At 40.8% G+C, this 22,557-nt stretch overlaps 1 protein-coding gene across 1 annotated transcript in view; it reads right to left on the bottom strand.

Annotated features, from left to right (window-relative positions):
• Positions 1 to 175: 175 nt before the first annotated feature.
• The window catches only part of GPR137B (G protein-coupled receptor 137B), a 57,594-nt gene continuing 35,212 nt past the window's right edge, over positions 176 to 22,557 (bottom strand). Inside the window, exons 4-7 of the mRNA XM_069571599.1 lie at positions 21,184 to 21,333; positions 17,855 to 17,983; positions 3,943 to 4,067; positions 176 to 2,401 (exon numbers count right to left, since the gene is read on the bottom strand). Coding sequence (XP_069427700.1) covers positions 2,287 to 2,401; positions 3,943 to 4,067; positions 17,855 to 17,983; positions 21,184 to 21,333 — 519 coding nt within the window. The 3' untranslated portion in view covers positions 176 to 2,286. The remainder of the gene's footprint in view (positions 2,402 to 3,942; positions 4,068 to 17,854; positions 17,984 to 21,183; positions 21,334 to 22,557) is intronic.

Below are 22,557 nucleotides of genomic sequence, written 5' to 3'. Positions count from 1 at the left end.
TGTTGCCTTAAAACAAGAGGATGTTTGGGTATTTTAGAACCAATAATCTCCATTTCTTGTCTTCTTGTGACCTTTAGTATTTCACCTAGGAGTAGGGCTGTTAGTGTACTTGGAGCACAAGTAAAAAGAAATTTAAGGGAAACTTAATTTTCCTTTCCATACCATACGTGCAACATTTCAGAGTAAAAGTGATCATTTACTATGAGATAGAGTTTGTTACAATCACAGTTTTTGATATTCTGGATGTGTTTACAATTGTACTTCTTTTAAAAGGGAAGAGAAAAACAGGCACTTAGGACATTTTTATCTTTTCCAATAAAAATAATAGTTCAAATAATACTAGCAGCTTAATCATAAAAACAGGCTATCAGTTAATGCTGAGTATTTCAATCTTCCTGCCAATAACAACAGAATAATAAAATATTTGTATGTCATAGGATGAATATAGGACTTGTATGATTTTAGTAATGTTTTAAAAAAATATATCTACCTTCAATGACCTAATACTGCAGAACTGCATTACTTCCTGAAAGCATGACTTAGAGGATTTTTAAGCATTTTCTGAGTCTGCCTTTAAATTCTAAGTATCATTAACAAAAATAGTATGAGAAGTAGGGTGTTCTTAAAGCTATTTAGAATAACAGCTTATAATATTTTAAGGCAACCTGAATTATCAGTGCAAATTTTGCTTCACTGTAGAGTTTTCCCTGGCAGTAACTATTTTAAATATGTGACCCAAATTCTTCCACATATTGGAAAGCAAAGTTGTTGTGTGATTATGCAGGGTGAAGCTATCCCATACACAAGAAAAACCCTATTGTGATCCACTGAAAACTCAAAATTCTGATTTTAAATACCATCAGGGTAAGAAAAGCAGACTTGATCCCTATGAAGTCAATGCCCAGAGATAAGTTATTTCTGAAGGCCAAACTGGGAAGTAAGATATCAGAAATGGGTTTCTCCATGAGGACAGAACTTACTAAGTTCCTTTTCACCTGCCCCTCCCTCTGTCCCCAAATATGGTACTTTCTCTTTGGTAATAATACTTCCTCAACCATGTACAGCCTCTAATTATAGGCAGTTTTATACCTGCAGGCCATATATATATATAGTCTTGGAGATCTTTAGAATGGCACTTATGGTTGGGGAACTATTTTTATAACCTGTGCTTTACTTAGATGAAAGACAACTTACAAGTAGCTGTCTGGAACATGTGCTTTTCCATGACTTAAGAGGCAGGCATCATGCTATAGAATATTGCAATGCTACTATTAATATCTTTTTAAACAAGCAGCTTCCAGTAGGCTGCTTTCAGAGCTATTTAAAAATAAAAGGTATAATTTTAATATGGTTGGAAACGAAAATAAAACTGTTAGAATTCCGCATAGATGTTCTGGCTCAAAGATGCAAGGATATCTGTTATTCATCCCCTCTTAAGAACTTCTTTGTTCAGTCACGAATGTTCAGTAAGCTGGAAAAGGTGCAGTCTTACTGAAGTTTCGAGGTAATGGCTATTAGATTTACTGGGCTGACAAACTATGCAAAAATCTCTGAATACAGAAGAGGAGGTTTAATAGTGTAAATCAATTCTATCCATGTTTCTAATGTTATCAACTTATCATTGGAGTGTGTACATCTGGACCCTGTTGAAAGGAGGATTAAATTTTGGAAAAATGTAGGAGATTCTTTGAGGAACCAACCATCTTTGCTTTTCAACACTGTAAGGAACCAACTACCTACTGTGTAGTCTGCTGACATTCTGCTGCATTATAAATTTCAACACTTGAGTTGCAATTGGCTTCCTAGACGTCAACTATACTTAAGAGTCTAACAGAATCTTAGTGACCTGATGAGGTAAGGGTCTGAGGAATACTTTAGTCCAAAAGCCTTTTAAAAAAAAAAACCATCAGACTATATACTGTATACTTTTAAAGTGAATTATGCATAAAAGTCTGTGCAAACTATGACGTATATTGCAATAATATTCTCAAAAAATCCTAGTATATTTTAGCATTAAGTTATATAAAATACATCTTTATAAAAGTACAGAATTTTTTAAAGTTTAAATTATACTCACGGAATAGGCAGCCAGGCTCACTTTTTAGTACTAAAATAAGATTTTATCAATCTAAATTATTGCTTAGTCCTACAGAGCCATCAGAAACCTGTAACAAATTCAAGTCCTATTTCTTAAGGAAACATGCCCTAAAAATTCAGCTGTCATTAAGTTAGTCTTTCTTAAACATTTCAACTGAGGCATATCTTCCGTAAAACTGTTAACTGACGCTACCCATGGCTTGGTTTGTCAGGATCCAGAATTGAGTCTGGTTGTAAAGCTCCTACTTGTGCCAGGAAGCTGTTCGCTGTTTGTTGTCCCCAGTCGTAGTAGTCTGGAGCAAAACTTGAAAAGGAAAAGAGAGATTTCAGTGACTTGAAACATTATGCTGACTGCTGATGACATGCCTATTTTAGGTTGACAGAAGTGGGCTTCTATATAGATAATCCTAAAGCTTTTCAAAGTAGTTTCTTGAAGCTAGTTTTCCCACACAACCATGCTAGCTATGCACAGTGGCTAGAGAAGACCTCCCACAAAAGTCACCTCAACTCTAAAGAGCCTGGAAGAGTAGTATTACTGATATACATAGTAATACCAATCACTAAGTATATCACAATGCTTTAGCCACAAATTGTATCTGAATCCTAATGGAGAGTCTAATTCACTACCAGTGTGTTTTTGGACAAACAACTTCTGTGCCTCAATGTTAATATCTGTTAGGATGGGAGTAATATTAGGAACTAACTTGTTGGGCTTTTGTGAGTTAATACCTGTAAAACTTTTAGAACATACAGTATCTTAATATACGGTCACCACTCAATCATGCACGTTGAATTATTGGTGTTCCTATTACTATTTCCCTCTATATAATGGAAAGACTGGCAGGTGGAGGGGTTAGGGCTGCTCCAGCAGATACAGGGGGACATAAATAGGGAGCCAGCACTGCAGGGGCGTGACTGGGTAAGAGGACAGTTTTAGGGAAGAGTTAGGTAGGACACCTTTGACCTCAGGAAGTCCTTCTAGTTCTCCCTTCTTTATCTGCTCTTTAGAGCTTCTGACTGGATGGATGGCTCTACTCTTTCTTTTTCCCTATCACCATCTATTCCTCTATCTGACCGGATGTTTCCACTCCCTGGTCCACTGAAAGAGTAAGGTATTCTCCCAGCTTTTCCTGAATTCTCCCGTGCCCACAGTAAGGGCTCCTTTCAGACTTCTTATGAGGTTTTCTAAGGATTTTACTATTGGTAATAAAAAGCAGAAAAGCAAGCATAGCCTCTCTTTATCATTTTACCCCAGGAGGAAAAGAATTTACCTTAAAATGTTAATGGCAGGTCTTTAAATTCACAAAGGATTACATAAGACTGGCTTTCACTGCAAAAAACCCCACTCCGCCTGAACCTGTCCTTTCATAGGAACAGCGGAGTGGTTCTGGAAGAACCAGCAGAGAGAAGAGAGGAGCTTGGCAAGCATGAGGTCAGCGCTTAAGCCCCAGAGTGAAAGAGGGGACAGGAGCACTGGGCAGTAGAGTGTGGCTGAAACGTCCCTGGGCTGGGGCGGGGGAGCAGAGGGGAGAGCAGGGGGCAGAGAAGAGGACCCAGGAGCGACCACACCTCCTGTTTGCAGACCACGACCACAACCATGGCCTTGGCAGCCATGGGAAAGCGCATGGTCCCTGGAGGGAGGGTCTCGACGCTGGCTGCAATCAGTCTCACTACTCAGGTGCTTCCCCCTCCTTTTTCTGTCTGCCTCATCTCCCAGCTCCAGGGTTTTAAGTAGATATTCTGCGCCACCCTCCCCCTGCCCCCATTTAGTTTGAATCTATCTCATTGGCTCAGCCTTCAGCCCCCTAGCCATGCCCCTCTAACAGGAACTAGGTAGGGTCTTACCTTCCCTGAAGTCCCTGAGGGGCAATGTTCCAGGCAAGGTCATCATCACTGTCATATCTTCGAGGGTTGTCAAAGAAGTAAGATCTGGGACCGAATCCATGGCTGGGGACCATTCCAGGGTTTGTCTGGAGGGACAGTTTAATTGTTCAGTGTGCTTTCAGTCACTGTGCCTCGCACAAGGCAAAGAAAAACGTCCCTTTCTTGCAGGAGACTAAAGATGCCTTCACCTGAGTGCCTGCCTGCATTCACCTGAGTGCAGGCACCTGTTCAGCTGGAGTGTTCATTTCAGCTGCTTTTATATTTAAGAGTATTAACTGTTTCTCTTAGTGGTATGCACAAAATCTTGCAGAGTTCTGCTTGAAGCACTGAACTGTTGTTGTGTTAACTCACTCGGTCATGTCTGACTCTTTGTGACCCCACGGACTGTAGCCCACCAGGCTCCTCTGTCCATGGGATTTCCCAGGCAAGAATATTAGAGTGGGTTGCCATTTCCTTCTCTGTGGGATCTTCCCAACCCAGAACCAGGGTCGAACCTGGGTCTCCTGCATCGCAGGCACATTCTTTACAGCCTAAGTCACCAGGGAAGCCCCACAGCAATGAATGGTCACTGTTTCAATCTCTCACAGAAAAACCAGACAATACCCCAGTCAGCCAAACTAGACAGTCCCAAATAAGATCTAAACCTGTATAATCAGATGTGGGCATTCACAGCAATGAATTAAAATAATGAAATGATGAAATTTTAAGAGTTTCTTAGCCAGTTTATACAATCTGCCTCTCCTGTTTCTGTCCCCAAGCTGAGTTTACCGCTTAAGAAAATCACAGTTACCCACAGGGCACTGCTTCTAGGACCCCACACGGATACCGAAATCCAAGGATGCTCAGGTCCCTTATATAAAATAACATACTACAGTCAGCTCTCAGTCTACACAGGTTCCACATCTGGGGATTCAATCTGGCCTTTGTTTGGCATCTTTGTCCGTATCACTGGTGGTACATTTAAAAGTTAACCAAGAGAGTTTGAAAAAAGGTTATTTTAGGATGGGTATCTATATGTGAATTTCTGCTTTTCTAAGACTAATCTAGCCAAACATAGGAAGCAAAGCAGAACTTATACAAGGTGGAACACCTTCAACTTTACTATTTGTAGCAGTTCAAGAATATCTATACGTAGAATGAAATTGAACCCTTACCGCACACACACATACAAAAGTAACTCAAAATGGATCAAAGACCTAAACATAGGAGTAAAAACTATAAAACTCTAAGAAGAAGATATAGGGGCAAATCTTCATGACCTGGCAAAGAATTTTTAGATATGTCACCAAAAACAAACAACAAACCAAACAATATAATTTGGATTTCATCAAAATTAAGTATTTTTGCTTCAAAAGACACCATCAAAAATGTGAAAAGACAGCCACACAGAGAGAAAATATTTGCAAATCATGTATCTTACAAGAGACCTGTATCTAAAATATACAAGAACTCTTACAACTCAATAGTAAAAAGGCAACTCAATGCAAGAAGCTCAAATCAGGTGCTCTGTGACAACCTAGAAGGGTGGGAGATGGGAGGGAGGTTCAAGAGGGAGGGGGACATATGTATACCTATGGCTGATTCACGTTGATGAATAGTAGGAACCAACCCAATATTATAAAGCAATTATCCTCCAATTAAGAAAAATGTTTAAGTGGGCAAAGGATCTTAATAGCCATTTTTCCAAGGAAGATCTACAAATGGCCAAATAAATACATAAATACATTTTTAAAATGCTTGACATCTGTAGTCATCAGTGAAATGCAAATTAAAAGCCAAAATGAGATACCTATCACAGTGTCCAGAATCAAAAAGCCAGATAACCAAGCACTGGGGAGGATGTAGAAGAAACTTCACTATTGGGAATAAAAACTCTCTGGCAGTTTTTCAAAAAAGTTAAACCTAGAATTACCAAATGACCCAAGCAATTGTACTGCTAGATACATACTGAAGAGACACGAAGACCTATGTTCAAATAGAAAATTGTAATGAATATTTATAGCAGCATTATTCATAACAGTCAAGAGGTGGAAACAACCCAAATGTCCATCAATGGATGGATAAACAAGATGTGGCATACCCACACTATGAAATACTGGCCATAAAAAGGGATGAGGTACTAACACATACTACAGTGTGGATGGACCTCGAAAACACTCTGCCAAGTGCAAGAGCCAGTGACAAAAAGTGGCATACTATATGATCCCATCCTTATCAAAGTCCAGAATAGGGAAGTCTGTAGACACAGAAAGTAGATCAGTAGTTGCTTGGGGACAGGGGTATGGGGCATGGTAGATAAAGGGTATGACGTTTCTTTCTGAGTTGATAAAAAATGTTCTTTGGTGGTGATAATTGCACATACCTGAATACATCAAAAACCATTTAATTACACACATGAAATGGGTAAACAGTTTGTTGTATGGAAATTATATCTCAATAAAGCTGTTTAAAATATGTGTGAGATTCTCAAACAAATGGAGATTCTCAAACATTACAGTGCATTCAAATCACTTGGGGTGGTTATTAAATTATTTAAAATGTAGATTCCCAGAACCTACCCTGAGAGATTCTCAGCTGAGTCCAGGACATGGCCTAAGCATCAATACTTAGACCAAGCAAGCACCCCTTGGGTCTGATGTGGATCCAAAGAGCCACACGTCTAGTACACTGTTACACTGGCTCCAGTGATAAGTATAGAGGCTTGTTTATACCCACTGTGTTCTGGATACAAATGGTAGAGAACATGTTTTAAAAACACCCCACCTGCAGGATATGCTCTTTTAAAAGTCAGTGAGTATTAATTAAATTACAAGTTTCTCCCCAAAAGAATATCTGATTTTTGTCAAATTACAGAAGTTACAGATTGTTATTCACTCGCTAAGTCATATCCAACACTTTGTGACCCCATGGACTGCAGCACTCCAGGCTTCCCTGTCCTTCACCATCTCCTGGAGTTTGCTCAAACTCATGTCCATTGAGTGAGTGATGCCATCCAACCGTCTTATCCTCTTATCACCTCCTTATCCTCCTGCCCTCGATCTTTCCCAGCATCAGGGTCAAAGTTACAGATAGTAATAGGACTATTACTGAGTCATTAGGAATTTAGTTTCTTCTCCAAACCTTACTATGCTGAGCAAAGCCACAGTGTAGGACAGAATTAAAATCATGGACCTGACTTCCATTTCAAGATGGTGGCGTAGAAGGACGTGTGCTCATCTCTTCCTGCAAAAGCACCAAAACTGCAACTAGCTATTGAAGAACCATTGATAGGAGGATGCCAGAATCCACCAATAAAAGATACCCCACATCCAAAGACAATGAAGCCACAGCAAGATGGTAGGAGGGGTGCAATCACAATGAAATCAAATCCCATACCCTCCAGGTGGGTGACCCACAGGGAGAAGAATAATACCAAAGAAGTTCTCTCACTGTTGTGAAGATTCTAAACCCCACATCAGGCTTCCCAGCCTGGGGATCCAACATAGGGACTGGGAATCCCCAGGGAACCTGGCCTTGAGGTTCAGCAGGATTTGATTATAGGACTTCCAGAGGGCTGGGGGAAATAGAGACTCCAGTTTTGGAGTGTACAAACAAAACCATGCATGCACCAAGACCCAGAGGAGAGGGGCAGTGACCCCACAGGAGACTGAACCCAAACTACCTGCTAGTATTAGAGGGCCTCCTGTGAAGGCGTGGGCTCTCAGGGGCATACCACAGGGACGGGAGGCCCTGGAAGGTCCCCCCTTGGCATAAACCCTCTTGGAGTTTGCCATTAACCTTACCATAGAGCCCTTAGACCCCAGGGCTGGGTCATCTCAGGCCAAACAACTACCAGGGAGGGAGTGCAACCCCACCCATCATCAGATAATTGGATTAAAGCTTTACTGAGCAAGGCCCTGCCCACCAGAGCAAGACCTAGTTTTTCCCAGTTCCTCCCATCAAGAAGCTTACACAAGCCTCTTAGCTTCATCCATCAGAGGGCACACAGAAGAAACAAGAAGAAACACAGTCCCACAGCAGCTAAAACAAAAACCATAATACAGAAAGTTAATCAGGATGAAAAAGCAGAAAGTTATGTCCCAGATGAAAGGACAAGATAAAACCCCCAAAAAACAACTAAATAAAGTGGAGATAGGCAACCTTCCAGAAAAAAGAAATTCAGAATAATGATAGTGAAAATGATCCAGGATCTCTGGAAAAGAATAGAGGCAAAGATTGAAAAGATATAAGAAATGTTTACCTAAGACCTACAAGAACTAAAGAACTAACAAACAGAGATGAATAATACACTAGAAGGAATCAATAGCAGAATAATTGAGGCAGAAGAACCGATAAATGACCTGGAGGATAGAAGGATGGAAATCACTGCCACAGAACAGAATATGGAAAAAAGAATGAAAAGAAGACAGTCTGAGAGACCTCTGAGACAACATTAAACACACCAACATTGGCATGATAGGGGTCCCAGAAGGAGAAGAGAGAGAGAAAAGACATGAGAAAATATTGGAAGAAATAATAGCTGAAAAATTCCTGAACATGGGAAAAGAAATAGTCAACCAAGTCCAGGAAGCACAGAGAGTCTCAGGCAGGATAAACCCAAGGGGGAACACTCCAAGACACACAATAATCAAACTGACAAAAATTAAAGTCAGAGATAAAATATTAAAAGCAACAAGAGAAAAACAACAAATAACATACAAGGGAACTCCCATCAGGCTATCAGCTGATTTCGCAACAGAAACTCTACAAGCCAGAAGGGAATGACATGACATATTTAAAGTGATGAAGGGGAAGAACCTACAACCAAGAATACTCTACCCAGCAAGACTCTCCTTCAGATTTGATGGAGAAATCAAAAGCTTTCCAGACAAGCAAAAGTTAAGAGAATTCAGCACCACCAAACCAGTTTTGCAACAAATGCTAAAGGAACTTCTCTAGGCAGGAAACACAAGAGAAGGAAAAGACCTACAGAAAATCAACCCAAAACAATTAAGAAAATGGTAACAGGATCATACATATAGATAATTACCTTAAATATAAATGGATTAAACGCACCAACCAAAAGACATAGCCTGGCTGGGTGGATGAAAACGTATGCATGTATGCGCTTCCACTCACCACATCACTCTGCTTGATGCTCCCAAATTGTACATAATTATTTTATATTTTTACGTTAGTCATGTTCCCATTATGGCTTACAATTATAATTATGTTTTGTTTTTTGTCTGGCTATTGATTGTGAAAACTGATAAACATCTTTTACCATTGTGATTATGTAACTATTACTCACTTAATACCATTGTATCATGATTGGTCAACAGAAAAATAACAGAACTCTCTGTCACCAAAACTAGGATCTAATAGAAAAACCTATAATCACTTTTTAAAATCCAGATGCATATAAGAATTATCTTGAATGTTTTTGAAAAATACAAATGCTCAGTTATTGCTTTTTTTTCTCCAGAGCGCCAGATATGTTTCTAATGAGCAGTCATGCTTAAAAACATCTGGACTATATGACGATCTTTTACTTTTATCTAGTTTGTTTCACTTTTTCTATCTCATATTCAGTGCTCCCGTCTCATTTAGTTTATGTTCTCCAGTTTCTCCATCTCTTTTTTTAATGTTCTTTCTCAAGTCTTTATCAGGTATAGTAGAAAAGCTTTTATATACATAAATATAAATATGTATGTATTTTAGAAAACTTATGAATTTTCGCCTAACTAAAAAAATTATGACATTTTGATTCTACTTGTTTGACCTAGTATAAATAGAAGGCTAGATTTCTAACTAAAAAATAGATAAGCAGCAAAGGTTTAATGTATAGCATAGGGAACTATAGTCAATATCGTATAATAATCTATGATGGAAAATAATTCCAAAAATAATACATGTGTACTTGTAGAACCGTATCACCTTGCTGGGCACCTGAAACACTGTAAATCAACTATACTTCAATAAAATACATAAAAAAAAAAAATCATGGATCTGGGAGCCAGGATGCCTCAGTTTGAATTGGAGCTCTGTCCCCTACCAGCCATGATTCTGAGCCTCAGTTTCCTCATCTCAAAATGAGTATTATATTCATCTACTTTACAGAGTTATTGTGAGAATTAAATACTTTAGTATATTTTAAATGGTTAGAACAAGACCTAGCACATATAAGTGCTATACAGTTGTTAGCTATTTTTACCAAATACTGTATGTAATAATGCTTTTAACCCTGGCAGTCTTGCTCAGGGGTATTTTATGAACACTGGTGCTTCACCAAGCCAAATCTGATACTCAGATTTACCTGCTAATGAGAATTACTTCATGACTACAATATAAAACATGGGAAGGGCTTTCTATTTATGATTTTACATTGTTCATGCTGAATTAACTCTCTCAGGATGAATCAGGAGATAATGTCCTTTAGGGAATAAAGAATCATTTTCACTCATTAACACGCTACTGCAGATGAGCAGTTAGCAGTGTGACCCAACAACTGCTGGATGTTCCCGGGATGCTTTCAAGGATCAGCAGGGTCATACCTATTTGCATAATTAGCATATTAAGAAGCTATTTACCTTTTCTATTGTGTTGACACTGGCACCAGTGATCCAAAAGCTGTAGTTAGCAAAACTGGTGCTGCCTGAGCACATTTCAAAGCAGTGAGCACATTTCAAAGCAGTGACACCAACTGTACTAGCAGTTACTGCGCTCTTCACCACTACACAGTCACAGTTTAAAAAAGATTCACTTAACAAAGCAGAAAAAACTGACTACTGTAATTTTATTGCAAGAAAACCTGTACAACTCCGAGTTACAGTTACTTTCTGCATGCAACATGACAGCTTCCTGACAACCATGGCTTTTCAGCTGTGGACATTTGGCAGACACTCTCGCAAAAATGAATGAACTGAGCTGTAAATTCAAGGAAAACATGTGACTATTTGTTTTCACTGATCAAATTTCACCTTTTAAGCAAACATTAAGGCTTTGGAAACCTTGTATTCTCCACCGTGAGGTTGACAGGTTCCCAATATTTGATTTTTCTGATGATCAGTGGTGAGATTAATGAATGAGATATTCTTCTTGTATAATGGAAATATCACTTTTGAAAGATACGCATAAGTCAATAAACCAAAATTTTCCAAATGACCAATACATGACATGACAAAACCATGCATGGGTATAAAGATCCATTCAAAGTGCAAGGTAGATGGGGAGGAGAGAAGACAGCAGAGGAAAAGGACAGGAATAGCACACAAATTCATCGAAAGATTATCTGAACGCTGAGCAAATATCAAAGTGCAAGGTAAACCGACAGATGTTATCATAGAAAACAACGTGAAAAGGTCACTGATACAGGTTTAAATTCCAAATTGCAGCTACGAAATCTTAAGAAATCATACCTCATTGAGTTTGGGTATATATTAAAAAATACATTTATATTAAAATGTGAGGCTTGATTTTCTTCATATACTTCAAAATAACATATCACAACAGAAGCAGATAGGAGAATCCAGCTGTCTTCTATTAAGCCAGATGTTAAAAAGAGTCACAGAATTTAAACAATGAAGAAGAACTAAAGAACCTTTTGATGAAAGTGAAAGAGGAGAGTGAAAAAGTTGGCTTAAAGCTCAACATTCAGAAAACTAAGATCATGGCATCTGGTCCCATCACTTCATGGGAAATAGATGAGAAAACAGTGGAAACAGTGGCTGACTTTATTTTTTTGGGCTCCAAAATCACTGCAGATGGTGACTGCAGCCATGAAATTAAAAGACGCTTACTGCTTGGAAGGAAAGTTATGACCAACATAGATAGCCTATTAGAAAGCAGAATATGCTTTTGCCAACAAAGGTCCATCTAGTCAAGGCTATGGTTTTTCCAGTGCTCATGTATGGATGTGAGAGTTGGACTGTGAAGAAAGCTGAGCGCTGAAGAATTGATGCTTTTGAACCGTGGTGTTGGAGAAGCCTCTTGAGAACCCCCTGGACTGCAAGGAGATCCAGCCAGTCCATCCTAAAGGAGATCAGTCCTGAGTGTTCATTGGAAGGACTGATGCTAAAGCTGAAACTTCAATACTTTGGCCACCTGATGCAAAGAGCTGAGTCATTTGAAAAGACCCTGATGCTGGGAAAGATTGAGGACAAGAGGAGAAGGGGACGACAGAGGATGAAATGGTTGGATGGCATCACTGACTCAATGGACATGAGTTTGAGTAAACTCCAGGAGTTGGTGATGGACAAGGAGGGCTGGCATGCTGTGGTCCATGGGGTCGCAAAGTCAGACACAACTGAGCGACTGAACTGAACTCTTCTCACTACTTTGTTTTGGAGACTAGAGTTCTTTTTCATAAAATAATTATAGTAACACATTATGGGTTTATTTATAATTAATTAACAAATATTTTTTTAAATTACACATATACATACCTCCAAACTAGCTTGTTGGTGTACTCAATAACTTATCAATGTAACCCCAAATAGCCAAAGCAATCTTGAATAAAAAGAACAAAGCTGGAGTAGGCATCATGCCCCCCTGATTTCAAACTATTTTACAAAGCTATAGTAATCAAAACAGTATGATACTGGTATAGAAACAGACACAGATCAACAGAACAGTATAGAGAGCCCAGAAAGAAACCTATGAATATATGGTCACAGCAATATGTGAACCGTGAACTTCCAGATGTTCAAGCTGGTTTTAGAAAAGGCAGAGGAACCAGAGATCAAATTGCCAACATCCGCTGGATCATGGAAAAAGCAAGAGAGTTCCAGAAAAACATCTATTTCTGCTTTATTGACTATGCCAAAGCCTTTGACTGTGTGGATCACAAGAAACTGTGGAAAATTCTGAAAGAGATGGGAATACCAGACCACCTAACCTGCCTCTTGAGAAATCTGTATGCAGGCCAGGAAGCAACAGTTAGAACTGGACATGGAACAACAGACTGGTTCCAAATAGAAAAAGGAGTACGTCAAGGCTGTATATTGTCACCCTGCTTATTTAACTTCTATGCAGAGTACATCATGAGAAACGCTGGACTGGAAGAAACACAAGCTGGAATCAAGAATCCCGGGAGAAATATCAATAACTTCAGATATGCAGATGACACCACCCTTATGGCAGAAAGTGAAGAGAAACTAAAAAGCCTCTTGATGAAAGTGAAAGAGGAGAGTGAAAAAGTTGGCTTAAAGCTCAACATTCAGAAAACGAAGATCACGGCATCTGGTCCCATCACTTCATGGGAAATAGATGGGGAAACAGTGGAAGCAGTGTCAAACTTTATTTTTCTGGGCTCCAAAATCACTGCAGATGGTGACTGCAGCCATGAAATTAAAAGACAGTTACTCCTTGGAAGAAGTTATGACCAACCTAGATAGTATATTCAAAAGCAGAGATATTACTTTGCCAACGAAGGTCCGTCTAGTCAAGGGTATGGTTTTTCCAGTGGTCATGTATGGATGTGAGAGCTGGACTGTGAAGAAGGCTGAGTGCTGAAGAATTGATGCTTTTGAATTGTGGTGTTGAAGAAGACTCTTGAGAGTCCCTTGGACTGCAAGGAGATCCAACCAGTCCATTCTGAAGGAGATCAGCCCTGGGTGTTCTCTGGAAGGAATGATGCTGAAGCTGAAACTCCAGTACTTTGGCCACCTCATGCGAAGAGACTCATTGGAGAAGACTTCGTTGCTGGGAGGGATTGGGGGCTGGAGGAGAAGGGGACGACAGAGGATGAGATGGCTGGATGGCATAACGGACTCGATGGACGTGAGTCTGAGTGAACTCCGGGAGATGGTGATGGACAGGGAGGCCTGGCGTGCTGTGATTCATGGGGTCGCAAAGAGTCGGACACGCCTGAGCGACTGAACTGAACTGAACTGAAGTTACCACAAAGCAGTCAAGAACACACACTAAGGAAAGAACAGCCTCTTCAATGAATGGTGCTGGGAAAACTGGACTATAATCTTACATCATACACAAAAATTAACTCCAAGTGGATGGAAGACTTGCATGTAAGACCTGAAGCCATAAAACTAGGAAAAAGGATTGGCAGTAAGTTCCTTGACATTCATCTTGGTGAGGATTTTGGGGTCTAACTCCAAAAGCAAAGGAAACAAAATAAAAAATAAACAAGTGGGACTACATCAAACTTAACAGGTTCTGCACAGCAAAGGAAAACCATCAACAAAATGAAAAGGCAACCTACCAAATGGGAGAAAATATCTTCAAGCCCTAGACAAGATAAGGAGTTGATATACAAAATATGTAAAGAACTCATACAACTCAATAGCAAAAACCACTGCACACCTGTCAGAATAGCTACTATCAAAAAGAAAAGTGCTAGCGAGGATGTAGAGAAAAGGGAATCATTGTGTATTGTTGGTGAGAATGTAAATTAATGCAATCACTATAGATGTTCCTCAAAAAATTAAAAACAGAACTACCACATAATCCAGCAGTTCCTCTTTTGCATACTTATCTGAAGAAAATGAAAATATTAATTCAAAAGCATATACACATCCCCATGTTCACTGAAGCATTATTTACAATAGCCAAGATATGGAGACAACCCAAATGTCCACCGATGCATGAATGGATAAAGAAAATGATATGCGCACACACAAAATATTCAGTCCTAAAAAGAATGAAACCTCCTGATAAAGCACGATGGGAAAGAATGTGACAAAAGAATACATATATGGATAACCGAGTCACTTCACTGTACAGCAGAAATTAATACAACATTGTAAACCAACTATACTACATTTTTTTTAAAAGAATGAAATCTCACTATTTGCAAAAATATGGTTGAACCTTGACAGCACTATGTTAAGATAAATAAGTCAACTAGAAAAAGGTAAAAAGAGATAAATAGCATATCATCTCACTTATATAGGGAATCTAAAAGCAAACAAACCCCAAGCTCACAGATATAGAGAACAGATTGGTGGCTGCCTGAGATAGGAAGGAGGTGGGCGAAATGGGGGAAAGGAGTCAAAAGATACAAACTTCCAGTTATAAAAATGAATGAGTCATGAGGATTCACATACAGCATGGTGACGATAGTTAATATTGTACTGCATATTTGAAAGTAGCTGAAAGAGTAGATCTTCGAAGTTCCTATCACATACACAAAAATTTGTAAACTATGTGTGGTAACACATTAGTTGGACCTATTGTGGTGATCATCTTGCAATATATATAAATACCAAATAATTACACTGTATACCTAAAACTAATTTATATCAATTATACCTCAACAAACAAATAACAACTAATAGTATATCAGTGTAAAGTATCCTGAGGCCAAAAAGTTTGGGAACCACTGCTCTAGATAATACCCTAAACAGTAGATATATTCAAACACAAGAGCCAAGTAACTCCATATACACACAGGGTGTGTTAAGGCTGCAGGTTTCCCTGGATAATGCGACCTGAGAGGACAGACGGACTATTCATTTTATTCTGTCTTCATTTAACTCATTATTTACCAGGGAATTTTGTAGAAACTAAGGCCTGTGGCTGGCAATTTTTATTTTGGCCAGCCAAAAATTAATTCTGCTTTTTCACTAGCACTTTGTGGGTTGTTATATTCAGTAATTACACCTCTCACACCTGTAAAGTCTCCTCCAGCACTGTGAGCTTCATTTTCACTTTCCGTATCAAAACCAATCACTTAGGCTTTCTGTCTTCTTTTGGGCCAATATTCACAATGTCTGAATCAGAACTGTATTTTTCAGAACTATCATCTTTTGAGACACTAGTATACAGGTCACTCAGATAATTAGAGAAAGGATTTGCATAAAATTCACCAAAAAATTCTTCATTCAAAATTTCAAGATGCATTATTTTGAAAATTTTACAGTAATACATTTGCATTTATAATATACATAGGGTTGGAACAAAAATCTAATGAAGCAAAACGTGAATGATAATGACAATCATAAGCTATAGAAGGAACCCTTGATTAATTTTAAGCTCTAACAACTTGGCACAGTGATGGCAACTGTATCACTCTCTAAAAACATGTCTCTGGCCAATAATGTTTGGGTAACAAAAGACATATTAATGCATCTCTGGTCAATAACGTGTTGATAAAATAGTACTTTGAATGACAGTCTTTCACTCCTTAGGGCTCAGATGTCCAGTCTCACCTTCAGACTGCCTTGGATTTGGGGAGTATAGTTGCTAAGCCTCTGACATACTAAGAAGTGGTGAGAAGGCTGTGGAAAGCCAAGGAGAAGCATAAAGAGCAGAGGGATTTTTGTTAAGAGGCTCCTCCCAGAAAACTTCAACTTCTTCAGAAAAGGAAGAAAAATAAGGCACTGGACTCTAGCCTAGAGTCCACTGCCCACTCTCCACATGTCTCTCTGCTACCAATGCGGAAGAATTTGAGTCTGACTTTACAGAAGCCTCCAGGTGTTTCCAATGCCAGGAATAGTCAGCGGGGGCATCGAATTGCTGTTCTGAAGCTGAAAATGGCAAAAGGAGATTTTGCCAGATCTGGAAAATGGTGCCCACTGCCACTCTATCTTCAGGGGCTCATGGGTCAGGCTGCAGTTCTCCACCAAGCACCCTCTTCCAGTCTTACTTTTATTTTTTATTTTTTCCTATTCGTGGCTCACCAGTGACTATCCAGAGATGAATAAGAGAGAAAAGATAAAACACAAGTTGGTCATGAAAACCAGTGCTTTCCTTGCCACCCACACTGTGCTTATGTTGACCAAAAACCATCACTCTACTTTTCTGTGGGTTTCTCTGGTGGCTCAGACGGTAGAGAATCTTCCTGCAATGCATGAGACCCGGGTTCGATCCCTGGGTTGGGAAGATCCCCTGGAGAAGGGAATGACAACCCACTCCAGTATTCTTGCCTGGAGAACCGGATGGACAGAGGGCTACAGTCCATGGGGTTGCAAAGAGTCAGACATGACCGAGCGAGTCTCACACACACACGTATGTTTCTGTGGGCTTCACAGATCAGTGATTCTCCCACTAGTTCCTCTGGGTGGAATAATCCATGGAGCAAAGCTTCCATGAGCTCCCTCACACTACCAGGTTTTGCATTTTCTGCCCCACTCCCATAAGGACATTTATATGAAGCTGGTTGACCAGAAATGCGACTGAGTTGGGGGGATGATTAAAGCATTCTTCACAATAAAGTTGTCTTCCCTACCACCCCCTCCCCTAATCACCATGCAGCACGACACAGGGGTGAAGAACTGAGTTACCATTCTCTCTTTTCCTTGGCTAAAATAAAAGCTTCTATATTTGGTTCATAGCAAGTCAAGTCAAGGCTCAAATACTAGTGAGGCAGCTGTTTCATTAGGAAAAAAGTTAATCACTATCTCCAGGATTCAAGATGCAATGTTTTTGGGTTTGTTTGGTTTTTTCTTGGTAAAATTAAACTGAAAAACAAATTTTCCTCAAAAGATAATGAATGGAAAAGAAAGTCTCAATTAAACAAAGGAACTTTTCATATTAGAATAAGATGGAAGAATCTATCAAAAATCTAAGAAAAAATTCCAACTGTAGGCTTTGTGATTAGAATTAGGAGATGTTTTCTGCAAAAGAATCCACCTGCAATGCAGGAGATTCCAGTTCAATTCTTGGGTCGGGAAGATCTGCTGGTGAAGGGATAGGCTACCCACTCCAGTATTCTTGAGCTTCCCTCGCAGCTCAGCTGGTAATCCTCCTGCAATGCAGGAGACCTGTGCTTGATCCCTGGGTTGGGAAGATCTTGTGGAGAAGGAAAAGGCTACCCACTCCAGTATTCTGGCCTGGAGAATCCCATGGACTGTATAGTCCATAGGATTGGGAAGAGTCGGACACGACAGAGTGACTTTCACACTCACTTTCTGCAAATACAAAGTGGTTTACTTACCAGGTCCTTCGTAGAATTTCTGACTCGGAAGAAGTAGACTACTAAGGTGGTGGGTAAGAGTTCCCACACAAAGAGGACCACTCCAAACACTATGTATCCGGCATCTCCCAGCTGATTCTTCAAATCCGCCTGTTGAGAAGAGGGGGAGAAAATGGAGAGTCACCAGACTGAGGGCAGAGTGAGTTTGATTCAGTTCTAATATGGCAGAGACTAAATCTAATACAGTGTAATATCTTCCCCCTAAAACATGCATGTTAAAATGAGATACTATTAATACTACTGTGCCAGGCCTTGGTGGTGGGGCGGGGGTGGGGGGGAGTTATTTAAACCATATAGGATGGATAATTTTAAAAACATTTTATTGACGTAGTTTTTGGCCGTGCTGGGTCTTCATTAACGCACGGGCTTTCCTCTAGGCACGGAGAGTGGGGGCGCTCTCCCGCTGTGGCGCTCGGGTTTCTCACCGTGGCGGTTTCTCTTGCAGAGCGCAGGCTCTGGGGCTTGCAGGCTCAGTAGTTGGGGCACACCCACTTAGTTGCCCCTTGGCACGGTGGGTCTTCTGGGACCAGGGATTGAATCCATGTCCCTGGCATCAGCAGGCAGATTCTTAACCACTGGACCACCAGGGAAGTCCCAGGATAGACAATTATCTTCTTCAAAATATTCAGACAGTAACTGCAGGTCTCTGATGCTTCATTCCTTCACCCTCCAGGAATGAATCTTCCTTACATCCAAATAAAGTCTCTAAGCTGACTTTTCTTCAAAAACTGAATAATGATAATGTTCTGCTGCCTTCTCCCAATTCTTCTTTAAAATCACTTTTTGGCTGCACTGTGTGTCATGCGGGATCCTAGTTCCCCAGCCAGGAATCAAACCCGTGCCCCCTGCATTAGAAACACGGAATTCTAACTACTAGACCACCAGGGAAGTCCCTCTCCTAATTTTTTTTTTTAATATTTATTTATTTGGCTGCACCAGTTCTTAGTTGCAGCATGTGAGATCTATCTAGTTCCCTCACCAGGATGCTGGCCTCTTGGAAGCAGATGGGGTGCAGCAGCACTCTCCTTTCTGAAAGCCAGAGGGAGGGTGGGTGAGGCTATTTCTGGGCAAGTCTATCAGAAAGGCCGGCATTTCAAAGGAAGACAGAAACGTCATCAAACTATAAAGGGCCAATCCCCTAAATGGAATCCTCTCACCTTCTCTACCACATTGTGTTTAAAGTATATGGATGCATGCTAAGTCGCTTCAGTCTTGTCTGACTCTTTGTGGCCTCATGGGCTTGTACCCTACCCAGGCTCCTCTGTCCATGGGATTTTCCAGGCAAGAATTCTGGAGTGGGTTTGCCATGCCCTTCTCCAGGGGATCTTCCTGACCCAGAGATGGGGCCCAGGTCTCCGGCATTGGCAGGTGGGTTCTTTACCACTAGCGCTGCCTGGGAAGCCTTAAAGTACAGTATCCAAAACCAGTCTCGCTCCTCTTCAGAAAGATGACTCAAACTCTGCACTGAAACTCCACCCACATGTCTCAAAAGTGCGCTGTGTGTGCTTCTACCATTCTGCACAAATAACCTGCAACTTGGGGCCATCTGCTTGCTCCTAGATTATTTTGGCTGCAACACATAGATCTAGGCATCTATAAACAAACAGCCACCCAAAACAACAGAACTGTGTTGTCTGTGATAAAAATCTGCGATATTTTAAATTCATTGTACTTATAAGCTCATACTTGAAAGAAGCATTGAAATAAGTATTTTGTTAAAACCAAATCCTTATTGTTTAATGGGGGGAGAGTCTCAGTTTGGGAAGATGAAGACATTCTGGAGATGGATGGTGGTGATGGCTGCATGACACTGTGAATGTACTTTAATGCCACTGAACTGTGCACTTAGAAATGATTAAAGTAGTCAACTGTACCTACATGTTACCACGATAAAAATCCTCTGGGTATTATAAGTAAGTCTCTAATTATCACTGTTGAACGTTTAGATTTTTATGCATTTGATTTCTCACAACAGGGAAATTCTTCACCAGCGCCCTGCCCACCTTCCTCCCACCCTACATTTGTGCTGTTGGTTTGATTGGTGGTGATTATGACTGTTGTGGTTTGAATCCAGTCTAATACCTTGCACGAGCTTCTTACGGATTTCATCTTGCCCTCAGTTTTTGTTGTTTTTTGGTAGAATCTATCTATTTGAGCTGCACCGTGTGGGATTTTAGTTCCCTGATCAGGGATGGAACCTGAGTCCCCTGACCTGGGAGGGTGAAGGCTTAACCACTGACCCACCAGGGAAGTCCCTGCCATCAGTTTTAACTTAGCACGGTTGTTTTCTTCTTTCCTCCAGAGTGTTAATTCAAGGTTTGAGCACTGTTTGGATTTTAGAGGTGGATTTGTCTCTAGTTGGATATTCAGTGTTTAGCCAGGAAAATCTCAGGAGCATTTGCAACTCAAGCCCGTAAACCCCTACTATAGACGCTTCTATTTCTTTGCTGCCATAGCGTCTCTGTGTGGCTCTTTTCTTCAGCGGACATAAACTTCTGCATGGAAGGATGGGTCTGTTCACTTTTGTGTGTCTGGCACTTTGTCCAGGGCAGGAGACAAAGAAATGATACTTTTCAAATTAGGGAATGCTGATTCATTCTCATTCTTTTTTTCCTTCTCTTTGTTTGGCCATACCATGCAGCATGTGGAATCTTAATTCCCCAACCAGGGACTGAACGCACGTCCCCTGCAGTGGAAGCGCAGAGTCTTAACCACCGGACAGCCCGGGAATTCCCCTCTCAGTCGTTTACATTTTGAGCTTTTGTGAACATGGATGCCATATTATATTTCATTACCTTTGTTTATGAATTTCTAGAATACATTATAAAAAAGAAAGAGTTTCCTACTGAGATGTAAAACGGGCTCTTTCTAACCCCCTAATATTCTTGGTTACTTTTGTCTACATTTCTTTCGCTTACTGCTCCATTAAAAAAAACACTTCATCATTTTACGTGTTTTCTAACCTGAATACCATTCATTTTTATCTTTGCAAATTTCACCCTTTAATAAAATCATATTACATTTATATAAAAACACTTAAAAATTTTAGGTACCGCTTGAAAAAGCCCCAGAAAGTAGCAAGGAGAAGTGTGTCTGTTTTCTAATTTTCTCCGAAGACGTGTGAGCTGGAACCAGGCAGGTACTGTGATTCCATCTGACAGGTGAGGATGTAGACACCACCCAGTTAAGTGACTCCCAAGGTCACCCAGCTCTTCAGCAGCAAAAGCAAGGAGCTGACAGCTCTCTGCCACACGGCCTGCTGCCAAAGCAAGGATCCAGCGCCCACTGACCTGGTCTGACACATTGTACCAGTCGTAATCAAAGGAATGGACATTCTTGCTCTGAGAGAACGACAAGATGAACAGGTTGTAGCAGGCCCGAGAGGTGTAGAGCAGGATGACGGTCACGCCGATGGCGGTCACCTGACACACGGAGGAGCCCTGGAAGAGTAGGAACCGTGAGCGGGGGCCCCGATCCGGGCCCAAGACCACAGTCCCCTCCCCAGCATGGCCTCTGCTCAGAACTGCTAAACCCTCCCAGCTTCTCTTCCACTCTCAGACTCTCAACCCCACTGCAAGCCTCCCCTCACTCCACACCCACCCTAAAACTTCCAATTCTCTTCAGAGAGATGCTTCAAAACCTGAAAACACGAACTATTTGCCTAAGACCTCGGCTTGGAAGAACAAGACAGTCAGATGACTTACTTGGTTAAATCTCTAAGTGCCGCCGCTCAGCTCCAAGGATGCTCTGAGCTTATGAGCCCAGGGCCTGCCCCCTGGCTTGGAAACAACAAAACCAGCTCAGAGGGATGCCAGCCTGGGGACAGTGGAGCTGTGGACAGTGGCTCTGGGTGGGGAGCATGTCTTCAAGACCCAACTGTCCTAGGCTGGGAAGGCTAGGGTCCCAATGTGATTCAGAGCTTGGGACTGTGTGAAAATTGGGCATCTGTGCCCCCACTAATGAAGCTATCAATGTCCAAAGTTAGCTAAATGACCTCTAACTGAAAACAGCTGTCATAGTTGTCACAGTTGTCTAAGTCGTGTCCCACTCTTTGGCAACCCCATGGACTGTAGTCCACCAGGCTCCTTTGTCCGTGGGATTTCTCAGGCACGAATACTGGAGTGGGTTGCTCTTTCCTTCTCCAGAGGATCTTCCTGACCCAGGGATCAAACCTATGTCTCCCACACTGGCAGGTGGATTCTTTACCACTGAGCCACCAGGAAAGCCCTGGTGTTAAAAACAGTTAAGCAAAAAACTGAAATTCATTTTTGAAGTCACTAACTAAATCTAAGCTATTATTTTATTTTGCCAATGGTAGTCTATCAGATTGTTTGCACAGAGGTGATCTAAATCTGACAATCTGACAGTCTAAAATGTGACCCCTCCTGTGAAAACCACAATTCTGTTTTGTTTTGGCTGCACTACAAGGCATGTGGCATCTTAGCTCCCTGACCAGGAATTGAACTCAAGCCGTCTGCACTGGAAGCACGGAGTCTTAACCACTGGACCACCAGGGATGTCCCCATAATTCTGTTTTCAAAAAGCCTTGAATAGACCTTATACAGGAGACAGTGTAAATAATAAAGCTAAGGCAAAGTCAAGTATAAAATTTGTCAACATTTATCAATGAAAAAAGGACCCAGCCACATTAACTTTTCAGACTT

The sequence above is a fragment of the Ovis canadensis genome, chromosome 25, assembly GCF_042477335.2.
Source record: "Ovis canadensis isolate MfBH-ARS-UI-01 breed Bighorn chromosome 25, ARS-UI_OviCan_v2, whole genome shotgun sequence".
NCBI lineage: Eukaryota > Metazoa > Chordata > Mammalia > Artiodactyla > Bovidae > Ovis > Ovis canadensis.
Note: the sequence above shows the minus strand (reverse complement) of the source record. Positions and strands in the feature narration are given on the sequence as shown.